A 25,739-nucleotide genomic window follows, 5' to 3' on the forward strand; every position below is an offset into this window, starting at 1 on the left:
TCAGCGCGCCATCTGGGATTCAAATATTTAACTAGAACTGTGATTGATTTTCAATGCCAATTTTTCTATAGAAAAGGGCTATTTTTAAAGTTTTCCCAGCCATTATTCGAATTTTTCTCGCGGTGAAAACCATCCTTGGACTTTAACAAACATTTAAAAAACAAGAATTGACCAAATTGGTCAAGGCGTTCTTGAGTTATGCGCTTACCAACAGATTTTGCGATTCATTTTTATAGTATAGATCAAGGGCTCCATATTTTCCAATTACGCCCTCTACAAATGACTTTGATTTTTTAAAGACAAAGTTGTTGCTATAGTTTTAATGACATTTAATTATCCAAAAAAAATCAACTGCTGTCTTTTAGAGCAACATTAGAAGCATTATAATCAGCGAATAATTTAAAGTGCAATAAAAAGAAATGTATAACGATGATGATGAACATGAACTGGACTTGCGTTCAAGCGATGAACAAAACGAGATTGAACTATCGATAAATTCGGAAACTCGCAGTGAAGCTACAGAAACTACTCCGCAACAGGTCTTGCAAAATCGCAGCGTTTACAACTTGATCATCTATGAGAACGACGAGGATGATTTGACAAACATCTCTCATTCAAGCCGCAGCTACCTGGAGGAGGATGATTTACCACTGCCGGTCATAAGCGATTCAGAGAGCTCGCGATGGTCGCGATTTGGGCAATGCTGCGATTGCTGTGATGCGTGCCTGCGCAAACGCAAATGGATTTCGAAGTGCAAATGCACCAAGAGTAGATATCAAACATTATAATTTTAGTATATTAAGTGTCAAGTGGCTAAACGGGTGTTCTTGTCACGTTTAATCAATCGAGTGTTTATCAACTTTTAGCCACGTGATGCTTATGCTATTCTTTCTACATCCTCTTTATTTCCACCTGCACTTGCACTTTAGTCACGTCCCTGGCCGCCTGGGTTTAAAGTACCACTTTTTGTGTCTAAAAACCGGAGAAAACTGATGCTTTAAAGTTGGAAGTAAAAATAATATCATTTATTTACTCGTGTTTTTTGTTGTTTCAGTGAAAATTGTCTTCTACTATATCATCATTAATTGTTTTATGCTCCTTTTCTTCTGCACGGCTGTATACATGACTCAAGTCAACTTCTATCAAAATCCTGCTAACCCTCCATTCAAGCAATTGAAGTTTAAAGAACCGCAATATCCTGGTATACACAAACAAGAAATCAAAAATAATCAAATATTTAATATTTATGTAAATTACAGGGTTAACTATGGTTCCCAGTATGGTTAATCTCGATCACTGTCCGTTGTCACTCATTTATTATGGAAGCAAAGGTGAAGATTCGTTTGAGAATCGTCGAGAGACACCTTATGTCAAACGGATTGCTACCATGCTAACTGGTAAGTTCATACATTTGTTAACAAATCTATTATTTGTTTTATTGCAGATTATTCGAAGAAGTGTGACAGTTCATTGCAATGTAATCTACGACAGGAGACACTTGGTCCTTGCAAGGCTCCAGATTTTGGATACAAAGCAAAAACACCTTGTATCTTCCTTAAATTAAATAGAGTAAGTTTTATTTAAAAATTTAAAAAATTTTAAAATTAATAATTTTTATTATTTTAGTTGACCTTGTGGCTACCTGAACAATACACCCTACATGCTGATATTCCCGATGACTTACCAAGCGAATTACGCCCAAAAATCAAACTTAAAGCTTCTGTAAAGCATAAATATGTGTATATATTGATTTATTAAAAAAATATATTTTCAGAGACTTTGGGTAAATTGCAAGGGTGAAACTCTATATGACCAAGAAAAAATCGGCAAAGTTGATTATTATCCACGACCTTATTTTAATTCCACTTCATTTCCGCTTACAAACTTTAAAGACACCAATCCGATTATTGCTATTCGTTTAACCAGAATTAAAAGTAAGTATTTATAAATTTAAAAAAAAGTTCATTGATTTTATTACAAAAATACTTAGAAGGACATATTGTAAAATTGGTTTGTGGAATGTATGCGAAGAATGTGCACATGCATAAAGCCCAACATGTCTATATTTACATCAGAAACTAACAAAATGAAGATTTACCGACAAAAGTTTTATTTTTTTACGTGTAATTATATTTTGAAATAATTTCTACCTTAATAAAAGCAATTTCGGCAACATCCAATCATAGCACATGTACGTCTCGCTGATTATATTTGTATTGAAATATTGTTCTTGCCGTGAAGAACAGTACATTTCAATTTGGCCGCTCCGGTTGTTCGTTAGCGGAGCCAATATCATCGCTCAATATCGAATGGAATTTACTCAGAGTTGCAAGAAGAGGCACTTCAAGTGGAGCTTTGCCTGCTGCAGTTTCTGTAGCTAACGAAATGTGCGGCCCGGCGCTCGTAGATAACCTTTCGCAAGTAAATTGCATCGAATTGCGTTCGGGCGGCAATGCGGAACGGTTCACGTCGAAGAGGAAGCAGCAACGTGATACCGATTTCAATCGAGTGGCGTATTGACCGCTTTGCGAGCAAATTACACGCGCGCCAGCGTTCATTCATTTTTAATTGCCCCCGGAACGAACTTTACGAGCTTTTCTAGCATTCCGCCGTTTTAACGAGCTGACTAGACTTTACCATTGAGTTGGTCCAATGCGGAATATGTATTTTATTCCTTTTTAAATACTTTGTACGAATTGAAAGCATACAATGAAGAAATAACTGAATAGAAATTTGAATATTGTAACTAATCGACTGATGTTTAATGACTTCATTTTCGCATAAAAACAGGATGTGTCAATGATCACTTATGATTAAATCGCGTGTTGAAATTAACAATTACAACGAGTATATAAGGCGAATCATGTTTTGGAATAGTATCAGTTTCAGAACAAATTTCAAAAAGTCAAAAATTAAAAAATATTCTAAAATGAAACTAACTCTGCTTTTCCTCACTGTTTTTGTGGTTTTTGCCATAGTGGTAAGTTAAATTTTCATCAAACGTTTAATAATATATTTGTTAATATTTTATTTATAGTCCCAGGCATCCGCAAGTGAAGATCATGAATCTTCTGATATGGGCACTTCCGAAGGACCTTCTCCACCACGTAGAGGCGCAAGACATCCACGTGGAAGAAACGGTACACGTCACGGAGGTAAAGGCCGTAGAGGCGGCAAGGGACCTAGAACTTCCACGGCAGGTCCCGAAGAAGATTAAGATGGAAAACCTGGCAAACTACACAATATAACAAAATAATATTTTTAACCAGTTCTATTGGATAAATGTTAAAATAAAAAACTACGCAATCAATATATTTTTAAAAATATTCCAACACCCTGTATAAAGAATTAAGATGACTTCCGGTCATGCCTCCTGGCTGTCGCGTGTCCACCGCAGTCGTCGTATGAATAATACGAAGGCTCGCAAGCCGGCCGCCTGCGCGCGACATCCGCCTGGATGAAACATTGCCTCCAACTAAAAACCAGGAACCATAAGGACATATTAGGACGGCGGGCGAGGTGTGCAAAAGGGTAGAAATGGCCGCGACAGCCACCTCTCGCCGAAACGGACCAAAATCGACCAGCGTCAATGAAGCGCAGCGATGAAGTCACAGCCACGCCGCCATTGCCCCGGATAGGAATGCAAAAGATAAGCGATAAGCGGCGACGACGATAAATCGTCTTTTTATTACCGATCAATTATAATATTCGGCGTTGGGACGGCACGAGAACATATAAATCGCGTGCGTACTGATAGGCTGGGGGCGGCGGCAGGAAGCCAGAAACGCAGGAAGTATTGAAATCGGTACGGTCATATATAACGCCACCTTGCGGCAGCCGTGGACCTTTTATGTTTGTTTAATATTCTGGACCACTGGGCACAAACTCTAACCTCAAACCAGGTCTACCCTTAAAATTACTGATTTGAGACTTGTGCGTCTACCTCTGAATGCTTTAAATTTTTATTCATACGCAGACACCAAGTAGAAGAAATGCTTTCATCTTGAACTAATTTACCTTTTTAGATTTTCTAGGAATCTTCTTACAGAAGGTATGCAACCAACATAGCACATGAAGAAGTAGGAAGGAAAAACTCATTCCTCATCCGCGTTTCTTTCTTTTTTCTAGGTTTTCTTTTCGGAAGGCGCGCGCGCATGCACAATACCTTTTTCTGCTCGCTTTAACTTCGCATTATTATTCTTGTGTGACACTTTTTCTCGCGCCCACAATGGGCGCACGTCGTCGGCGCATCGCCCAGCTACACACCGGCGTGCTTTTCATTCTCGGCCGCATTTTTTCCTCGCCGCCAGCGCACGAAATATGCGCGGTGCGAGAATGGTGCGCGGAATTTAAGCGTTCTATTCGATAAATTATGAAATCTTTTTGAATAAATCTTACTTTAAAAGCGAGAAGCGCTCGCGACCCTGCATAGTTTTTCGTGCGGACGTGCAAAAAACTTATTCGAATGTGAGAAGAAGCCAAACGCGATAGTTTTTCACGACTCTTATTTTAAATCTTGCGCAAATAAAATTTCACCGAATTTTTTTTAATTTTTGCTGAAAATTAAAGTAAACGAAATAAACAACAACAACTAAAACATTTGAATGCACTAGTGTGAACCCGAATAAACCTCGAGAACAGTATTTTTTACCGCCTCCTACTTTTACCTCTGGCCACTTCACGGCGAATAACTTTTAGCCGGTGTTTTATGATCCACAGAGCAAAACTCTCATAAACACAACAAATACAGGATGTTACAATAATTTTCTTTACTAAAGTAGTAAAATATTTAAAATTTTATAAATTTACTATAACACTCTATATATTTGCTTCTCTGATACATTACAGGATGCACTTTAAATGATGATTTGCAGCTCAGAACGGTTGGGACGGTGCAGAATTCTTGCGGATTGTTAAGGCTGGTTGCGAACGGTCGGGGGCGGCGGCGGGAGACGTAAGTGCGGTTCGTATATTGTTGCCCGAGGAGCGAGGAAAGGCGCACCGAGGCGCGCACAAGTTTCTGCGGTCAGATTAGCGCGCGCGGCGTCGGGGGCTTGCGGGGGCCAAATTCCCGCGTCGATCTCGTCCCAAACCTTCTCTATCCACTCCCGCAGACCGCTCTCATCCAACATTCGAGCATCCTGCCATTTAACCTACAACTATCAAGCTCGTCGACGTGGAATGAAGGGAATAATTTTAAGAAAACAATAAACAAAAATTTAAAAAAATAAAAGTTTAAATTAAAATTAACATTTCAAAGTCTTAAAAATAATCAGTAATACATATTATTTGTGTTGAATAGGTTATAATTTAGGTTATGTACCCGTTTTCACGTTTAATTTGATTTTAAATTGCTTGCAGTTTGAGAAAAATCAAAAATTCAACAACAAAAACCTTTCCGCGTGTAAATCCTAGAATAAAATCTTGAGATTGGAAGGAAAAATATCAAAAATCATTGGTAACGAAATCCCCTCGGGATTTCCAAGCCCCAATCCGGTTTGTTTCGCTTGGGTCAACGAATTCAATATTTATGTTGACCTCTCGCTTCAGATACAAGTATCCTTAGTTTATTGCAGTATTTGACGTTTTGTAATTAAACCAACTTTATATACCCTTCATGCCATCATGAAACCAACACAATTCTAATTTATCACCACTCAATTCTTAATCAAATATTGGTGCATCTGCTGCGGCGTATTGTGGCCAGCTTTCAGTAATAACACAATGTTGCAAAACGAGATGACCACATGGTTCAAACTGGAACTACCACTGCAATAGTTTAATAGCTGCACTAGTTTCCCAGCGCGATGGTTTACTGTTATCACTCGACGCTGGTCGAAGGTAGTGCAATGTGAGTCGTCCTCCATTCTCATCCTCCACCAGTTTTGGGTTTTGAGGTTTAGGTTTCGGTTTGGTATATATAGGTATATAGAGTAAGGGGTATGTGGACGTTGAGGTTTAATGTGTACTCTTGTGCGAAAGAGATAGTAGATGGTCGTGCCGATGTGGTTGCATAACTGTTTTCAAAATGATTCCAAAATGCACTTGTGAGTATCACGCATGTGCACGACCTCAGCTAAATGTACTTTCATGGACTTTCAAGTAGTTTCCTTTGGTTTCATATACTTTTAGATAACGTATGTTATCAAAATTTATTTTTATTAAATTTTTAGATTATTTTTCTTAATTTTATCAAATAACAGCCCAAAAACCAAGAAAAAAATTAAAAATTTTATATTAAAATTATGTACCATAATGATTTTTGTATAATGACTGTATACTGGTACACTCAATGAAGTTGGTGCAAGCTGTGCGGAGTAGAAGGTTGACGTCGTAGCATGTTGCAGGTTTGGAGGTTGGCGGTCGTTGAAGCTGTGCCTGAGTTGGAGCTGAGGGTAATATATACGAAATGTAATCTTGAATAATAACGCCCCTGCCATCTCTGGCTCGCTAGCTCTGGGTGCAGCGGGGCCGTGTACACACATATTCGTGTTTACCTTAATTCCAACTTCCAGCCGCACCCCACGCTGGTTGTTGGTTTCGGGGCAAATCGCGTTCATGTGTCTGGTAGCTGATAGCTGCCACGCCATGCGTTCCCATGACCGAATACAAATTGCAACGGAATCGTTTTGCACCCGAAAACCATCTCTCCGGTTTAAGATGAATTCTAGCCGCTTCAAATTTCAACTGTGAAGATTGGTTTAAGAACGATGAAGCGGTTTCAATAAACACCTCAGAGTAATTTCACTGAGGTGAATCACTTGCAAGTAAATTAAAACACATAAAAAGTACTTTTAATTTAATTTTGTTCTAATTTAGAAAATCCTTCTTGGTTGAGATGCATACAATGCAATTGCATCTTGTCTTCAATCGTATCAAATCGAAATTGTCCGGAAAAGATCTCTAAGAACCGGAATTGTTACCCTGGACCTTTTCTTTCATCTCACTCTAAGAAGAATTCAATAAGAGAATAAAGTGCGAGTCATAATAGTGTGCCGACCATCAATTTTTTTCATCCGGGAGTCGTTTTCTCGTGGAAGAACAGATTTTTTGCGATTTTCTATTTCGAAAGCAGAAAAAGAATAAGACATCAAAGCCCCAGGACATCTTTAACTATAATTACGTTCTTCACAATGCGAAGACAAAATGGAAATAGTGCTAGCTATTGAACTTTTACATTGTTAATGTTTGTTTAGTTTACAACCTCATAAAAAATTCTTCTTGAAATTCTTAGCGGTAGTGATTACTCATCATCTAATGTTTACTTTTCTTACTTCTTTCCCAGATCTTTAGGAATGAACCATCAAAGCGTATAATTTTAACGAGTAATTAATTGGATTACCCATCAAGCACACTTTCATCAACTTCTTCCTTCTGCATGATTCTTTCCGCAACAACCGCAGCAATGGATGCGTCTTATCTATATATTTGTGTTCTTTTTATGCACGCTTTTTGATTTTGCCGTCGGTTTTGCACGTTTTGCTTCATTTTTACACTTTGAAAGTTTTTCTCTAGCGCACACGACCAATTTCCCGCTTACACACCGCATTAATTAAAATCTGGCGTGATGTGCGGCGTGCGGCAGTCGGCGAAAATGAGGAAAAACTCGCTTTCTTCATCTCGCGCGCGCAAACTTCGTGCGGTTTTATTTCGTTCTAAAAGACGAGCGACGACGGGACCGGCTTGAGAGACGAGGAAATGGAACAAGCACTAACTCATTTACTTTTACGTTCGCCGCGCTCTGTGAAAGTCGACGAAAAGTGGTTAGCCTTTAATTAAACTCTTTAATATTCTTTGCTTTTTAGTTCCTTGACTTTGTTTTACTCGGGATCAATTAAAAACAAAACAAATATAGTTTTAAACGTGCATGAATTAGTGTAAGTACGGCGTGTTGCCTATCTGCATAGCGCAGGGCGCAGGTTATATTGCAACAGAATCAATTCGCAATTTTGACCTTTCATACATCAACTTGGTCGTCATATATTTCTGTGCTTTTTGCGCCAAGGGTTTGGTTTTCATTCGGTTTCCTTCTGTTCAGATATTATTTATTTGCACGTTTCTTGTTTCAACCATGTGCGAGTGCTTTGCGCTTTGTGCGCAAGCAGTTTCTTTATATCTCGTTAAATTTTCCTTAGTCTGCTTTTTGCTTCACTTCGCAACACACAAGTTTGCAGAAAATAAGAAATAAAACCGATGACTTATATCTTTATAAAAGGTGTGTAGTGCTAAAGTTAAAGTTATTTCAGTTTTTGATTTTCGATTGTGAAATAATTTACTGTTCTAAGCTTTCCATTGGCGGATGTTTGTAGATTGTAGATTCGGTACCGATTTCGGTAAATTCTCGACTCCCATTTTACAATTCAATACATAATGGCACTTCAATCTTCATCTTGTCGTTGTCGCTCTGTTGTCGGTAAACATGCGCCTCGATGCCGTCACTTCCACATTTCATCCTTCGCATTCCAGCTGCCATCGTGTGTCGCCCGCCCACTCGCCATGAATATGCACCCGCCTGCGGTGGCAAATCGTTGCCCGGAGCAATTTCCGCGATCTCTCCTCGATCGTGCAGCAAAACGAAATTAATACGCCAAGACGCCAGCGGGGCGCGGTGCGGCGCAAATTGGAATCATCGAAGTCATCGCAATCGACGGAATATGGCAAATGCGGGCGCGCAAGCTGAAATCAGATCGGCGTCGCTTTTAACATATCAATAACGCCGTCGTTATAGAAATTGAGAATTTGAATTCACGCCGGCGTGCCAAGCGAGGCGAGACGCAGCGGCGGCTGTATGGCGCGAGAATCCGTAATTAGAATTGATAAGCTCGAGGCGGTATTAATTAGTCGTCTTGTCGAAGACTCGAACTAAACTCAGGCACAGAAGCAATTAATTTAATTTCTTATCATTCAACTTAAAAAGTATATGCAACTTACAAAAAAATCAATATGTCCTAATCCTAACCTAGTATCTTGCAGCTATGCAACCAATTATACTCTTCGTCTATCTTCTGCACATCCAATTGAAAACTGCTGCTATAGAAAATATATTAGGTGTGTATGGGTGCAAGGCTCGATATTCAACTGCATTACATTGTCAATTTTGCCACTCGAAAGATTTATTTACCGGCGACGACGCATCGACAAAATACGCCATCATAATGGAACGTACGCCGTGACGAAGTGCTCGCCACTTGTGTGTGAATTGATATCACACGAGGAGAGACGAGATTTGGTTTACGGAGAGCGAAAACGAGAAGCGAGTCTCATGCTCCTGCCCATTCTCATTTTCCACAAACTCCAAACATCTTGGCGTTGGATAGAAGCGCCACACGCAACCCACAATACACCAGCATACATAACCTTAAAGAAAACATCTCGAAACAACACGAAAAGAGAGAAAATCATAAAACAAAATAACAAACAACAAACTGTAATTGAATGTTTCATGAAGATTTCAAAATGGCGGATGTGCAGCACACCATGTGCGGCACCACACTTTGTTTCGTTGCTGCACGCCTGTCAGCTTCTTATATCTGGGGTGGTGTGTTTTTTTTTTGTTTCTTTCAATCGCATAATTTCTTTTGGGAATACACTTTCGGGTTTGTGCCGCGGGGATGGAACACTTTCGCCAATCCAGCGCCACATATTTCACATTTCTGTACACTGCTCTCGACTGCGCCGCCGAAAGTGCGCTTTGTGCTTTGGAAAAACGCGGAGAGATTGGGGGGCAGCATGGCGTGAATGCAATGCCGGAATGAGTAAACAAGCGAGTGGTAACAAATCACGTTCGTAGGAAACATCGCAAGAAAAATGAAAACAAAAAGCACACACACACACACATTTCTATTTCCATTTAATGTATGCAACCTCAAATACACGCCGCTGCATTTTTAGTTGTGTACACAAACGCAGCCATTTTATTTTTATGAATTTCAAATTTGTTGCACAAATAGACCGCTGCGAGTTGAGTGCCGCGTATGAATAAAACATTTATTTATATGAGTAATTTGATTATAAATCGTCAACTGCCAGTGGTAAATTTCTGTTTTTTTTTTGCTGTTGGTGTTGATAGTGATATAAACTGTCCATTTAGGTCTGTTATGCAGGCGCGATTCAGAATTCACACATTTCACATTTCACTTAGGCGTCGCTGTTTGTGTTATTTTTCGACGTCGGGATGCTTTTATCGTATTTTCTTTCGTCGTCGGCGCGCCGCTAGAAAAACACGTATTTCACATCGACGTTAGATGTCAATTCGACGATGGTCGCGGGCGTGCTGGGGCGGGCGCCGACCGCCAACCATCGCCCGCCCCTCGTTTGTGTATACATGGCGATGGCGCAAAGCGAAAGAGATCTCTTTTGCGTTTTTCACTGCCGCCGCCGCCGGCTAAACTGATCGAAGTCAACCGAAAGGCGAGCGAACATTGTAAACGCTGGCAACAAGGGCGAAAATGTATGGTGAATTATGTGCGCGCATAACTTGCGAAATTGAACGGCAAAAGCCTACCATACGCCGGGTCGAGCACAAGGCCGCAGCGGCATGATGGTACTGGCGGCAACGGCGGCGGCGGACCCTTTTAAAGTCCCCTTTCTGTGCTCGATTACATGCGTCGCTTCCAATTTTCCACCGGCGGGCATATTCACCAATGTTCGAGGGATTGTGCGAGCGTATGACAAGAGTTTGTTCAATTTTGGATTTTATTTTGTGTTTAGCCACGTTCATTATATAGTCTTCAAACTTTTCTACCTTTGGAAAAGGATTTAATTGAATAAAACCTCAATTCAAAAATCTCAGGAATTAAAATATTGAATACACCGTTAAAATGTTTTAAAAATGTTATTGTTACATAGTATTTACGAATAAATGTACTTTTGGTGGAGGCAGCACAGGTCCTTTGAGTAAAATATGCGAAACTTGCTTGGGGCTATGTGTACTCGTGATCAATAGCCAACAATATGCGCTTATCGAATAATACTATTGTTGGACATTTACAATACAAGTACATTCAATGTATTCTACCGAGATGGAGATTTAACGATTAGTCACAACAAAAGAATCACCCAAGCAAATCTGATAAAAATATAGTTAAAATATCTGTAATATAAAAATAAATCGCAAAGTCTGTTGGTAAGCGCATAACTCAACAACGACAAGACCAATTTGGCCAATCATTTTTTTAAATGTATGTTAAAGTCCAAGGATGATTTTTACGGCGAGAAAAATCCTATAGGAAAAGAGTTGGCATTGAGATTCAATCATTGTTATAGTTAAATAGTTGAATCCGAGATGGAGCGCTGAAATGCATTATTAGCAATTCTTTATATAATTAATTTCTTTAAAATCAAATTGCGAATCTTAATGATAGAATTAACACATACTAGGTTTAGAACAAGAAAGTAAAAACGAATTACACTTTTATTAAACACTACCGAGACGAAGTCGCGGGCAAAAGCTAGTGATAAAATAATTTTTTTCAGATAAAAATATTTCTATATATCTACAACCTAATTGATTGATCATTCTGCTGATTCCACACACGTTTGCTCACTTTAGTTTCTTTTAACTTGTAACATGATCATGTCACTTTATATAAACGCGTGTATCCGTGCTCTATCTTGACTGTAATCAGGTTATGTCAAGACTATCAAGACTATCAAGACTACAAACGATCGATATCCAGACAAATAACTCTTCAACTCCCCAAACTCTTTTCGGTGCCTATAGTGACTCCTTCACCTTTTCTAGTTTTATCCTATTCGCTGCAAAGGTAAGTCCACTAGCAGCGTATTTCTGGAGCACCATTACTACTATTACTTTTGATCGAGAATTTGCGACCAGAAGTGAAACTCGAGCGGTGGGAACGGCTCGAATTCGAGAGGCGTTGAAGTAGAAACCTTTTTCGTGCCACGTCGTTTGAGTGGGAGTTTTCGGTTACCGGGTCAGTGTGTAACTAATTCATCATACTTGCGAACTTCGATCGCACGTGAAGACATCCTAGGATACAAACGCGTCTAGAGGAGCAATATCCTCGGGAGCGGATACAAGCATTTGAGTGGGATGCGAAGGAAGACAGAGGTGATGAGTTTATGAACGATATTGGGATAATACGCTACATAGGGTACAAAGCGGAGGACCTTCCCCAAGGGGATTAAAAGGAACTCCAAGGATTCACTAACAAAGGATAATAACTTTACATCAATAAGGATTATGAAATGTTATAATTACTTAGCTAGGCAAGAAGAAAAAATCGTATTCTTAGGTAAACCTTGTTCTACATCTCAAAGGTTTCTTACCGCAGACTTGGGGAGGGTGAGAAAATCGACAAGGCATTAATTTAAATGAGCTGGCGTCTTCAGTTGCAATTGCACGCACGTTAGTCCTCCACCGCTCGCCGAGTCGCGGCGTCGAGTCAATTCATTTAATTATGGAAATTCAATTAAGACTTTGGCTCGTAATTACATGCAGGAGCGCGCATTACGGAAACGCTATTTGTTCCGCTTTCGGCTCCCCACTCTCGCCCTTCATCAGCTCGCCGATACTAGCAGAAAATTGTGTGTACACAGCGCATTTCGGAGCACAAAGAATCGAAATGAACAAACCCAAACAAATGCACAACAAAGGATACAAACAAATCGAACCAAACGCGCCGTGTGGAACACATTCAATTATATTGATAGACAAATCAAAGCGAATCAAAACAAACACGGAGATTGGCAAAAAGTTGCATTGCAAACGAATGAAACAGATGTAAAAATGATAAAACGCTACCGCATCGTTCATTATTACAGGAGAGAAAAAAACGTATACAAAGCGAGAAAAAATTGATTGAAATATAAATTTGGGTGGAGGATGTGGAACGCGGATGGAATTAATGAAAACATCGCTGGCGTTCGTAGCTCATTGAAAATAAATTTATGTATAAACGATCTGCCACGAGATGAGAACAAATGAAATGGACCAAAGTGAAAATCGATAACAAATTTTCAAAATGCCGTCGGGTACATGCACGATGATTGTCAATATTTGCAAATGTGTGACCGACACAAATGTTACGATTAAACAAGATCATAATTATACCAACAATTACAAAAGATAATCTATAATATAAAAAAAATTACAAAATCTGTTAGTAAGCGCATAACCCAACAACGCCTGCACCAATTTGGTCAATTCGTTTTTTTAAATGTTTGTTAAAGTCCAAGGATAGCTTTTACAGCGAGAAAATTTTGAATAATTGCCGGGAAAACCTTAAAGACAGCCCTATTCTATAGGATAAAAGTTGGCATTGAGACTCAATCATAATTATAATTAAATAGTTGAATCCGAGATGGCGTGCTGAAGTGAATTATTAGCAATTCTTTATATAATTAATTTCATTAAAATAAAATTGCGAATCTTATTGATAGAATTGACACATACTGTGTCAAGAACAAGAGAGTGAAAACAAATTACATTTTTATTAAACACTACCGGGACGGGCAAAAGCTAGTTTACAATATTACTATTAAGGTGATCGATAATTCAATAGTTTTCCATTTTGGTTACGTCCGTGCAGAAGTAGGACCTAACCTCAAACTGATTTGTTGGTAAGTTCTAGTTAAACTCACAAGTTGCAACTCAGGACTTCCCACTTGGACAGGCAGGCGCCTTGCATCTATTTTCGTTGCAGACGTTGTGGAGAAGCAATTTCGCTGCGCTTCAGTCCCTTCAGTCACACTTCCAACTAGTGAAGAGATGCGAAACACGCCGACAGCAGCGCGAGTGGTACGTTTCGTATGGTTTCGAAGGCACGTCAACAGCATCGCCATCCAGGCCAAACTGTCACAGCACGACGCCCGGAAACCGATGCAAATACGGAGACAATATGCAAACAATGGTCCAAACTACTGAATGTCGATATTCTCAAGATAACGATGCATGTTGGGAAATCATCAGTCAAGTTTAAATTTAAACTTTTCTTTATTAAACCATATTTTTGATTCTGACGTGAAGGTAAAGTAGAAAAATATTATATGTTGTGTTAAAAGATTATTAAATCTTGCGTTAGTGATTTTTTGTTGCATATGCGTCTGCACTTGATGTTTTTCTTAGGGAAATCTGGAAGTTGGTTTAAATTTTCGAAGTGTTCGGAGGCAAAGTATAAGCGAGTAAAGTGGGCATCATCTGCGCGGTGGTAATTAAAACTTTTTAAAAGCTGCTCTTTCTCTTTGACTCGCTGCTTGATGAAACGTTAAGCGTTTACTTCCGCACGTCCACGCTTCTCGGCTTCCGGTGCCTCACCCCCACCCACAACTCCACACTGCAGTTGGCGGTGCAGTCTACGCCCGAAAAGTAAGAGAGTACCTATAAACTTATGAAGTATGGAAAGTGGCAAGTACGAAATGATTTAGCCAACTTTAATTTTAAATTCTAAAAAAAAAGATTTGCAAAACGAATATTTCAAAGAAAAGTATTTATTTTGTGGTTTCATGGGTGTTTTTTTATGTGAAAATAGAATTTGCATGTTTTTTTTCATATCATGTAAGTACGTTTGCGTTTAACATTTTTTTTGTACCGCAAAGTCTTTGATCTCCTTGCGAGCAGAATGACATGTAGATATACACGACTCACTGAGAGTTAGAGGGTTGAAACATGCGAGGGATGAACTCATGGATAAATGTGTACATTCGAATGGAATAAATATTGACGAAACAAGTGCACGCACAAAATTTCAATCTGAATAAATTGAAACTAATTTTGTTTAAAATGCGGAAATTTATTGAATTTATTGCATTTCGGTGATACCCTGTATAATATTCAATTCAAGAAACGCAAAGCCTCAGATTTTCAACATCAATTAGGTTTGAGAGATTTTTCAAGTCTATGAAATCGTTAACAACCTGTTCACATGCACGTTTTACGGCAATCGTTTGATGACGTAAATGTTTTCTTTAACTCTTTTTATTTTTGTTAGTATCATCAACCCAACAACCACTTCTGTTTGACATGCAATGATGGTCTTGTATTATAAGCGACGGTTTAATTTTCAAACGAAATGAAGAGCGCAAAAAATTGTGCTGCTGCTTGTTGGGATAGTAAAAACAAAATGGCGTCGTGCGCGTTGATGAGCAGGCTAAATAAGGGCCGTAAACACAAACTGAAGGGACGAACTAAAAGTGAAGTAAAGCCATTGAACGCCGTCGACATCGACATCGCGCGCTTTTTACGCCTTTCCGCGTCTTTTTGTCCCGTTTACGTCTTCATACGTCTTCGTCGTGCACTTGTTCATTCCTTGCGCATTTCGCGTGCATTCCATGCGAGAATAAATGCCAGCGAGCGGCGGCCGTAAAAAGGACATGAAAGTTTTATGCATTAGACGAGTTTGGCGCGTTTTGTGCCTGGCATACCTGAAAACACGTGTGCGGGTGCAGGGTTGTTATCCGAAATGACTAGTTTTGAATGGTAGAAGTGCACAACTTCGAGAAACGGCGAAAAACTGCGCGGAAATGCGAACATATTTTAAAAAGCGACTTGTTCAATAGCTTAGAAATCATTTTTAATACCACAGTGAATAATGGGTTGCACATGATATACATATGTATATAAAATACATATTGTTTAACTGGCGTTAATTATCGTCATTAAAAACATTAATTAAATTAATTTTAACCTAAATATTATTCAGTTTTGTAATAAAGAAATGTTTAAAGATATTTTTGTATTATTTGACTGGCGGTGCATGACATTACGTATGGTCGGGTGCTGCACCATTCGCGAATGCGCAAGCGCAAACTCCGCCTGCTAAATATTACCCGTAGATAAAGTACTTTACACACGGCTTCGTCGTCCGTATATAAAGTCCCACTTTTTGTGTCAAAAAACCGTCAAAATCGCTCTGATCTGTTTTGATTCACGTATAATTTTTAATGCGATTTATTAATTTGCTTAAAGCGGATGCTTAGCCAGTCATTGCAAATCGAAAATACGTCCAACGATGGATTTGTAAACTGTAGCAATTTATTGGCGAATTATTACAGCTTTGCGTGCTCGCCAAATCGAAGCGAGATTTAAATCGAATAATCCATCGCATGCATTGCAAAACGTTGCGAGCGGCGGCCATTGGCGGAGAATTAAACGCAGACGTTCACGCGAATGCGCACGAATTCCAATTATCAGGATTCTGTGCATCCCACGTGCGGGTGCACCAAACGCACACGGCAAATATAATTACGCGCGTCATTATCAACATGGCGCAGACTTGCGAACTTACCGTGGGCTTGAGTCGCATCGTGTTTTGATTAAATCATCATAGCGATACTATAATGCCGAATATTCATTATCGACATTGTTTATTATCTGACGCACAGCAATCTAACGCCTGCGCTGGCATCACACGATGACCGATTTGTGCATTTGTCTGCTTATATAATCGCCGGAAATAATTACACTTTCAAAATGTTTGTAAATTTTGCGTGCGCGCAATTTATGCGTTTCGGAATGAACATGCAGAGCACTTTAAATAATTGCGGATGATGAAAATTTTCGATTTTCGTGTTTTGGGTATTTATGGCTTATTAGGCGTCAAGTAACAAACATCAATCCAGTGATTGATGATTATGTGGTATTTATCATTTACCAACCTATTAACAATCAACTAAAAATTCTCTTTTACTTCATAATAACATACCGAAAACTGAATACAAACCAATTTTGTTTTTAGTATATGTTTACTTTAATAGACTTGTTATTTTTGAATTGAATAACAAATGCGCCTAGGCGTGGCAACAAGGCAGAGAGCTAAAGTTCAACACGACAAGAAAAGTAATTCTCAGCGTGCGCTCATGTTATGTTACGTTTCGTTTGTTGCGTTTTGCATACCTATTTCATTTGCGCGCAACGTTTTAATAGCATTAATGGCATTAAATCGTAGGAAGCCTCCGCCGCCTGTGATAGTCCCGCGCCGCCGCCGTTTGCATTCGGGAAGCGTAATAGTAATTGCAGAGAGAAAAGCGCGCACGAGTGTGTTTATAATTAAACGCGAGCGCTAGTTATAAGCGAAAGGTGCAAACGCACGCCTTGTGCGCCCACATTGCTAGCCGGGGAAAACTTATTCGTTGGGTATTCCATTGGGTACATGCGGAGGCAACAAGATAAAGCCCAGCAGAAGGAGAAACAAGACGGAATGGGATAAAGTAAGACTATTGTAAATTTTGATTGTGCTTTCACGGGTCGACACTGCGCTACGTACATGTTTTTCCTACCTGCATGTAACAAATGATAGTTTTATTCTAACAAAAACATTTAAATTCAATTAAATTCTAAATGCGACGAGAGAGTGTTTCAAATAACATGTGTAAGTTAATCTTTATTCTTTCAACATTAACATTTATATTGTTTTATTGCGGAGGAACTCAAAAATCGCCTGGGTGAATTTAATCAGCACGCAGCATGATTATGTCGAGTGCACGTTTGATAACACGTCCTCTCTGCCAACCTCCGACCGTATCGGAGCCGACGTGCGCATTACGTTCATTGTTCTGATTGCCACTGTCGTCCTGAATAACCCCGGACATTGTCTCGTTATTTTTGCTACCGTGTGGCTACAACCTTCAAGGCAATTATTTTGTAATTACGTGCGTGCTCCACACAAGCCATCAAAACATTGTGTGGTTCGCTTTATTGCCAGATTCAACGTTTTTTTGTAATGTTTTTCTGTATTTTTTTTCTTTTTGCGTTTTGCGTTGAAAACTTGTAACGTTCTGATCCGCTTTAAACCCCCTAAATGATAAAATTCTCATTTGGCCAAAGATAAAAATAATTACTTTTGTACTTAGATGGTGTACATTTCGAGTGTGTCCTTAGGGGGTAAACATGATAACCAAAATAAATTTACAGAAACAAATAAAAATATTTTTAACTTGTTGTGATGCATAATTTTATTTTAACATTTATCATTTTACGCTCAATTATAGGAAATGCAAATATTGTGCAATATGCCATATTTTGTATAGTAATTTTTCGCAAATAATTCGCGAGGTGCGCACGCGTAATTTCGCAATTTCACTGTTTCCAAGCGAAATTTATACGGTATAGCCATCAGGCCTCCGCCACGGCAATAATATTAGGATACCAATATGCGACCGGACGATTTATTAAACAATGTTAAATTTATGTATTTCCATTTTCATATATTGTCCACTCTATGTCGTGCATGTCGACGTATTATATTTTATAATATACGCATCGAGTGGCCAACAGTTCTACAATATTGATCATGAGCATATTTTTGCACAAAACAAACTCAATTATAAAGGCAAATAAAGCAAGAATTTTGCATTGGGCTTGCATTTTTAACAAGTTGTTTGTTTGTCAATTATAGAATTTTGTTTTATTTTTTTAAGTTATGGTACCTAACTATATTTGGGGTTGAAAATCAATCAATTTGTATATCCTGTGAGAATATCTTCAAGTTCACAACCTGTACGAGTACACCGGTGTCTTATACTTCCGAGCGGATAAACATGAAACGGAAAGTGTTTCACATATCCTGTTCTTTGGATATGATATAAAAACGGGTACAAGTCAATAGAATTACCTCATACTCTTATATACATTTATTTCTAAATTAGCCCGCGACATCGTCCCGGTAGTGTTTAATAAAAATGTAATTCGTTTTTTCTCTCTTTTTCTAGACATACGAGTAGTATGTGTTAATTCAAGCAATAAGATTCGCAATTTTATTTTAAAGGAATTAATTATATAAAGAATAGCTAATAATGCACTTCAGCGCGCCATCTCGGATTCAACTATTTAACTATATCTATGATTGAATCTCAATGCCAACTTTTATGCTATAGAAATTTTTCTGGCCGTCAAAACCATACTTGGACTTTAACGAACATTTTATAAAAAGAATTGGCCAAATTGGTCTAAGCGTTGTTGAGTTATACGCCTTCCAACAGATTTTGCGATACATTTTAATATTATAGATGTAATTATTACCTCCCAGAATCTTTGTAAGACATAATCTTTACGTGGTGCCTGCCCAAGTTTCACCTACGAACAAACCCTGATTATAACAGGACAGGAAGGTAACCGGAGAAGCTTCATGTTTGTTCCTCAGATACAGAGAGAAATGATGTAAACATGAATGTAACTGTAATTTCACCAATTTGTACTTACAAGAACATTTTTTATTTTTTAAAATTTAAAACTCTGAAATTGTTTTTTTTTTAATATATAAATAAGTATGAAGGTTTATAAAGCCATCCAAATCAAAACTATTCACAAATCAATAAGCATGCGCCGGGTGAACGCGAGCAGAATATGAAGATAGAAACTGATAAAAAATAGAAAAACGACAAAAAAGATAGATGAGGCCGTAATTCGGGCGAAACGCGCCTGCACACCGCCCGAATCGTGGAAATTGTGCGACGGAATGATAAATTTAATGTCTTGCTATTTTGTCGTAGCCGGAGGCGGCGAAGGAGCTGCGGTGCGAGCGAGAAGGCGCGAAAGCGTGCGCGAATAAATATATTCGCGACCGCCGGACCGAAAATTCGATTTACAGTTGCATATGCTTCGCAGGATTTAAGTTTTCGAGATGTAGATCGCGAAGAAGACTACGAATATAATATACAGAGTGTTTCAATATCAAAATAATTTGATATGAATTATTTAAACATGAATATATTAAAAAATAGCTACCTACATTACCATATAGTTTTGAATATGTTTAGATGTTTTGGTATCACTCAGTATAAAATATGTAAAAGTTATCTCTGTCTAGTTTCCAAGGAAGAAATATTTATTTTCAGTGTGTTTTTTGCCTCCCCCGGCTCGTTGTACTGGACTGCCAGGATAAAAACTGTAAAAACGTGGAAAAACCGCAGAGGCTAAACACGGGCGATGGATGCGATAGATGAAAATGTAAAACCGGCAAGCATACGTGTGCCATGCAAGGGCGCGCGATGATGAAGGACCGACGGGCGGCGCCGCATCAATTTCAGCCGCGCATCGCTCGTAAACTATGCTAACTCGCGCCGCCCGTGTGCTCGGCCGAAAACTGAAAAAGCGGTGGCACAGAACAAAAAAAACGCCGGCAAAAAATAGGTTATGATGGTTGTGTAAACAAGATGTAAACTATTTCACAACAACCAGAAAATTACTGCACTAATTTCTATTTATCTCTGCAACTTAACCTATCAAATTTAATTATGCATCAACCAACTTTATATTTTTTATTAAAACTTTTTTGTGTTTTTGAATAATGCGAAAGTTTTTACGGTATAAATTATTGATTGAACGTTTGCTCATCTCTTCAGGCTGGCGTGCTGGTTCAAGGCTTTTAATTACTTTGCGTAAAACGCGAGTTTGCTAGTCGCCTCATTATTAATCCCTCTTTTCGCATCCGTCAAAACTACAACTGTTATTCGCGCGAGCTTTTGCCTCTCGAGCCGGGGCCTCACCCCGCAACCCTTCATTACCCGCGTCGGTTTCTTTTCCACTACGCCGACTAGTCGACGGTTGTCGGTGGCTCCAGGCGGATTATAATTTATGCACGATGGCATTCATTGTGCAACCGCGCTCCATTGTTTGCGACGCTCGCGGCGAGCGCGCAAAAAACTCCGAACGCCACTCGACGTCAGCGTCGGTTTTACTTATCATTTTCTCGCCGCGGAAGAATGCGGGCAAGAAAAACCGGGATTATCCTCGAAGGCGCAAATACTCATAGAAGAGGCTAATAATGAGAACTTGCGTATTAAAAGCGCAATGTATTATAATGCTAAAGATGGCGCCCGGTATCGAGGATGTTTCGAGGAGGCATTTTCGTAAGAAAACACGAACGACGTGATCCATGAGAAAGGTCGGAAGGTCGGAAAAACGAGATTAACTCATCGCGCTTACGCGTATATAGGATTTCAAGGATATGCAGTGGCTTGTGATGCCGAAGCTGCTGTTGCAAAAAGACACGCAAAAGCGCCGAGTGGCAACGGAGGCAATAAAACGTAATAACGCGACGCAGCGACGAACAATGCGTCGGCAACAAAGTGCCAACTTTTACATTAGCGTTCTGGAGGGCTCCTGAGCAAGAACGGTGTCAGGTGTCAATCAAAAACGACCCAAACAAATGCTTCAACAACACAAAATAGAAACGTTACAAAGAAATTGACGAAAATCTACAACAAAATGAAATTAAATTTTGGTAAATTTTTTATCCCACATAAAATAACCTCATACGTGTTCTCATACGCAGTTTTCGTTCAAACAAATGTTTCCATCTCGCGGTGCTCATAATAGACTGTTCGAGCGCGCGGCAAAGAAAATAACTTTAACTTTTAAGTTGCACTTTGAAACTCCACTGCTGCGCATAGAGGCAAACAGCGACGACGAACAATATCCAAACGATATTAGCTTTCTTTCGATGCGCGTTGAGCAGGCAAACCTTTCTGGCCGACGACGAGGAAGTTAACTCGCTGCAAAATTGGAAAATTGAAATATGTTTAAACTATGTCGCATCTATTGCTAGTTTATTACGCGAGTTTTGCACAGTTTCCGGTGGTATCAAGCGTATAGATTATGCGAAGACTTTATAAACTTCGAGAGGAATAGTTTGCAGCAGCAGAAAACTGTAAAAATTTTAAAATACATTTATGTATTCATCTAAAACGTGAAACGAAGAAAATAAGAATGGAAATTTTTAACTGAAAAGAGAAACATCGATGGGTGAAGTTACAGAATTTGAATGCGCTCATGTTTGGTAATCAATATTTATGTTAATAAATAACATACCTACACCTGGATTGTATTGTATCCTAAATCAATATGCAAATTATGCATTTTCCGCGAAGCGTTCCGGTTTGCGCACGAGTGACGAGCCCGAGAACGCCGATGATAAAGTGCTTCGAATGTAAAATTCCAATTGAACCGAAGCCGAACTGAAACTGTATGCCGCGAGGCAAAACGCCAGAGCCGAAGCTTTCATATCTTTTACTTTATTTCGCTTGGTGCAACACCAAATTACCAATTGATCAGTATTCCATTTCGGGGCGTAGGGAAATATCCGAATATGTAATGAATGCATTGTGTATTTGCAAAATTTACGTATTTCGAAACAGAAACAGTAAAATATTATTCATAATCTAAATATTTTAAAGTTTTGACACATATATTGATTTGGGTTTAATTAGAGCGGGTGAGAAACCGATTTTCAACTTTGTTTTATTCATTTCGTCTCCGATGTTGGTGATTTTCACAAGTGGCCACAGTGTGGCAGTGGTCGGCACGCGTATACCTTTTGGCGTTTTGTGCGTTCGGCGTGAAACTTTCCAAAAATGCGGCTAGTTTCGAAATGCGGCGAGCGAAACTGCCAACCGTTTGCCGACGCGATAAAAACTTTGCGTCGTTTTGCGATTCGCGCCGTTCACCGGCGCAACGTGCTCAAGCACACACACACACGAACATGTTAGAAGCACGAAAGTAGAAATTGGAATGGAGCACGGGGCGGACAGTTTTTAGGAGGCAAGTGGAGAAAATTTCGCAACGAGGGTCAACCGCCGCACGAAACTCGAGGACCGCCGTCGGCAATAAAGCATCGATGGAAAAAGATATCCGACGATGATTAAATTAGTTCGGGTGAGTGTTCCAACAACTGTGCGCCGGAACAAATTCCAAAAAGTAAAAAAAACCTGTCATGATAAAGCGCCCAAGGGGTGACTAAAACTACCAGACGACAGGAGTTTCAATTTACTCACGTGTTTTTTTACTATTCGTTATAACATCAAATAATCTCAATCGTTATATTAAGAATTTTATATTTTTTAGACAAAAAATTGGGAATTTTTGTTATTTTTGTCCGTTTTTTTTTGTACGATGCTCTACTTTTGCGTTGTTACGACTGCAAATGGACAATTTGAATGTGCGCCAAAAGTCGCAGCGGCGTCGCATCGACATGCTTCATGTGCGAGCGCATAACGGATGGCGTAATGGCGCAATATCGGCGTTGTTCGCCGCATGCTGTACCCTATCGTTGCCACCGCTGAAGCCGATATGTTATGTTTATAGATTTCCCACCGACGCGGATGTTCCAGCTTGTTCTATCATTCTAGAAATTCACACTCGAATCACTTCCTAGGTTAGGAAATACCAGATCATGGAAATATTACAACTTAAATTTTGCTTATTTCACAAATTTTGCAAAAACAATCAAATTTTTCCTAAAATATAACTAAAACGTGTTTTACAAGATTAGGATATTTATCCGAACCAATTTTCACTCCCTTTCAAACCAAAATTGGTTCTATCACACACATCCATTGACATTCCTTCTTGTCCAACACATTGTTATCTCGCCTCTTCCCAGATTTGTCTCGTGTGGTCGTCTTGGCGTATATCTACACTTGTACATCTCGCCTTTGACTCCAGCCTCCTTATTCCTTTCGTTCTTCCACTTGGCCATTGCGTGCTTCCTTCATTTCGTTTTCTTGGTTCTCTACTTGGCCTTTCGTCTCTTGCCTATGGCCTCGGCTCGTTCGCACAGATAACCGTCATATCGTCCATCTTCATCTTCACTTCTCATTACGCACGTTGCGCCGCCCGCATGCAAGGACAATGACGTTCATGACGCGACTCCCACCAGCCGGGAGATAACGCCGACCTCGGCGACACACGGCCAGGCATCAATCCCACAGAGCGTTTTCGTCAAGGCAGTGATAAGACAATGTCGGAAGACGTTACAATGTTTCAATGTAACATGTGATGTATACTTAACGTATCCTCGCATGTCTTCAACCCGGATGTGACGGCCTGATAAGAAAATAGTGCCGATGGCGGCGATTTGTTACCATTTTATGGCTTTGTTTTTTATCCAAACAGAAAAAATCCAAGAATAACTAAACAACTGTTATCTGGTTTTTGATACTTTTACTTAAATAGGTTTAATGTAGCTATTAAAGTTTATTTATGTTGCTGATAAACGCTTCCTGCGTGCTTCAATTAAGTGTAGATTTTGTAAGTCGCAAGTTTTGTCGTCGAAAGTTTCGGTTTTAAGTTTTAAGCGCATCGGCCACTATCTTCCATGTTTAGAAAGCGTTTTGTTTTTACAAGCCTTGCATGACATTGTGCTATGAATAATTTAAATTTGAACAACGCAGGATAGTAAATTAATTCATGAATAATTTGTTTCGACCGCCAAGTCTTCGCTGCAGTTTTCCTTAAGTTTGCTTACTTTACTTACTTTCAGGACGATGCGATGGGTAATTAAAATTTGTTTGCTCAAGTTTAAAAAAAAACAAATTTTTGTTGCAATTTTGTTTCCTTTTGTGTTTTACTCCATCTGTTGGCTTGTATAGAACGGATTGCGGTTGAGGGGCAGCTGAACGAACGTAAAAAATGTATCAATGTATCAATCACGTAAATAACCCGAGACAGACGAAACGAATCTAATCCGAGGACGCCAGAATGTTGGAGAGTCTAAAAAGCGGACAAGCCACCGACCGCAGGCACACCGGTTCGCTCTCTCTCCGGGATGTAGTCGGCGAAGGCGCCGGGCAATGAGATACTAAACCAATTTTTACCCGAATCGATATGGCGACCGGCGCTCTTGTTTTAAAGCGGTGGGACGGGTGGAGATAGAAAGGGGTCGATCGGTGCGCGCTGCTGGGAGAACAAAACACGCGCGTGATGCGGTTTTATTGTGCGCCATCGATGAGCATCCGCGTTCGGAACGAGGAGAGAAAGATTTCGGCTGTGATTTTGTGAATTACTTCTTTTCGATTGGGTTATACAAAATTAACAAACACAAAGATTTATTAAGAAAATACCAAAATAACATTTGAAAAAAATTGTATAAAAGGTTTTGTTTGATTAAACTTGAATATTTTTCTTTCTGGAGTTTATTTTTGGTACAAATTAAATGTGTATTTTTGTTGATTCCGTTCAGTAAATTATCTACGTTTTCCACCTCGTTTTCCATCCAATTTCGATGGGTTATTCATTCTTTTTACTTCGTTTATGGAAACGATAGGCAAGGCACTCTCTTAATTGAATTGTTTTACGCCAGGAAGGAGTGTTTTTGCCTTTTTGCGCATTCCGAGTGCTTCGTGTGCGACTCATAATGAACATTCCTAAGTATTCGACAAGATGCCATTGAAAATGAGAGAATTGATTAGCTTGCTTAATATTCATTATCTTTATAAAATTGAACTAACTGCAAAACAAAGAAAAAAATAATAAAAACAAAAATAAAACAATATTACTAACTCAATTGATAAACACGTATGTTTGAATTAAATACTGCTATTCATGGAATGATGAAATTAATGTCTTGCTTTAATTATCCATGCACGTATTAATTTTCTCCCTTGTGATGTGATTGTATATATTCTCAATGAAATAGCGCAGCTAATAACTAATAACAACCCGCAAATGTGCGATGCGCACTATGTGCAATATGTGTCCGCATGCACATCTGCTTTACGTGAAAACGGATTTATAATTTATTACCGTGTAACTCGATTATTGCTATCGGTATTGCCCATGGTGAGCAATGCGAGCTGCGTGACCAAGGGTCAATCAATCCCATCGTACGTTTCTGGACTGCTAATTAATTTCAGTAATATAGGCTGCATAACAACGCACAGCGGCCAACTATTCACAACTAAACTAATCTGCACAATACAAATCCGATTGATTTTAGAAATTGTATCACAGTTAATCCACAAAGGGCGATAAAAGTGTGTTTAATTAATATTGCGTTTTTACG

The 25,739-nt window shown here is 39.2% G+C and overlaps 2 protein-coding genes and 1 long non-coding RNA gene across 4 annotated transcripts in view; 2 read left to right on the top strand and 1 right to left on the bottom strand.

Annotated features, from left to right (window-relative positions):
* Positions 1 to 25,739, bottom strand: part of LOC135796337 (neuroligin-4, X-linked-like) — a 95,317-nt gene that overhangs the window by 67,971 nt on the left and 1,607 nt on the right. The window lies entirely within an intron of this gene.
* On the top strand, positions 323 to 2,180 carry LOC135795813 (sodium/potassium-transporting ATPase subunit beta-like). 2 transcript variants are annotated; one of them, XM_065307605.1, is made up of 7 exons: positions 323 to 768; positions 1,055 to 1,201; positions 1,260 to 1,397; positions 1,445 to 1,569; positions 1,627 to 1,722; positions 1,775 to 1,934; positions 1,991 to 2,180. In XM_065307605.1, the coding sequence occupies exons 1-7, from the start codon at positions 420 to 422 to the stop codon at positions 2,080 to 2,082; spliced, it is 1,107 nt and encodes a 368-aa protein (XP_065163677.1). In that variant the 5' UTR covers positions 323 to 419; the 3' UTR covers positions 2,083 to 2,180. The 2 variants fall into 2 exon arrangements, with proteins under 2 accessions (XP_065163677.1, XP_065163678.1); XM_065307606.1 differs by having other exon boundaries at positions 1,994 to 2,180.
* On the top strand, positions 2,889 to 3,310 carry LOC135796405 (uncharacterized). The gene is made up of 2 exons (XR_010549331.1): positions 2,889 to 2,980; positions 3,038 to 3,310. It is a non-coding gene; the product is annotated as an uncharacterized lncRNA (long non-coding RNA).

The sequence above is a fragment of the Atheta coriaria genome, unplaced genomic scaffold (genome assembly GCF_025399875.1).
Source record: "Atheta coriaria isolate IRGN ID8LTWV9N9 unplaced genomic scaffold, Caltech_Dcor_3.1 hic_scaffold_7_pilon, whole genome shotgun sequence".
NCBI lineage: Eukaryota > Metazoa > Arthropoda > Insecta > Coleoptera > Staphylinidae > Dalotia > Dalotia coriaria.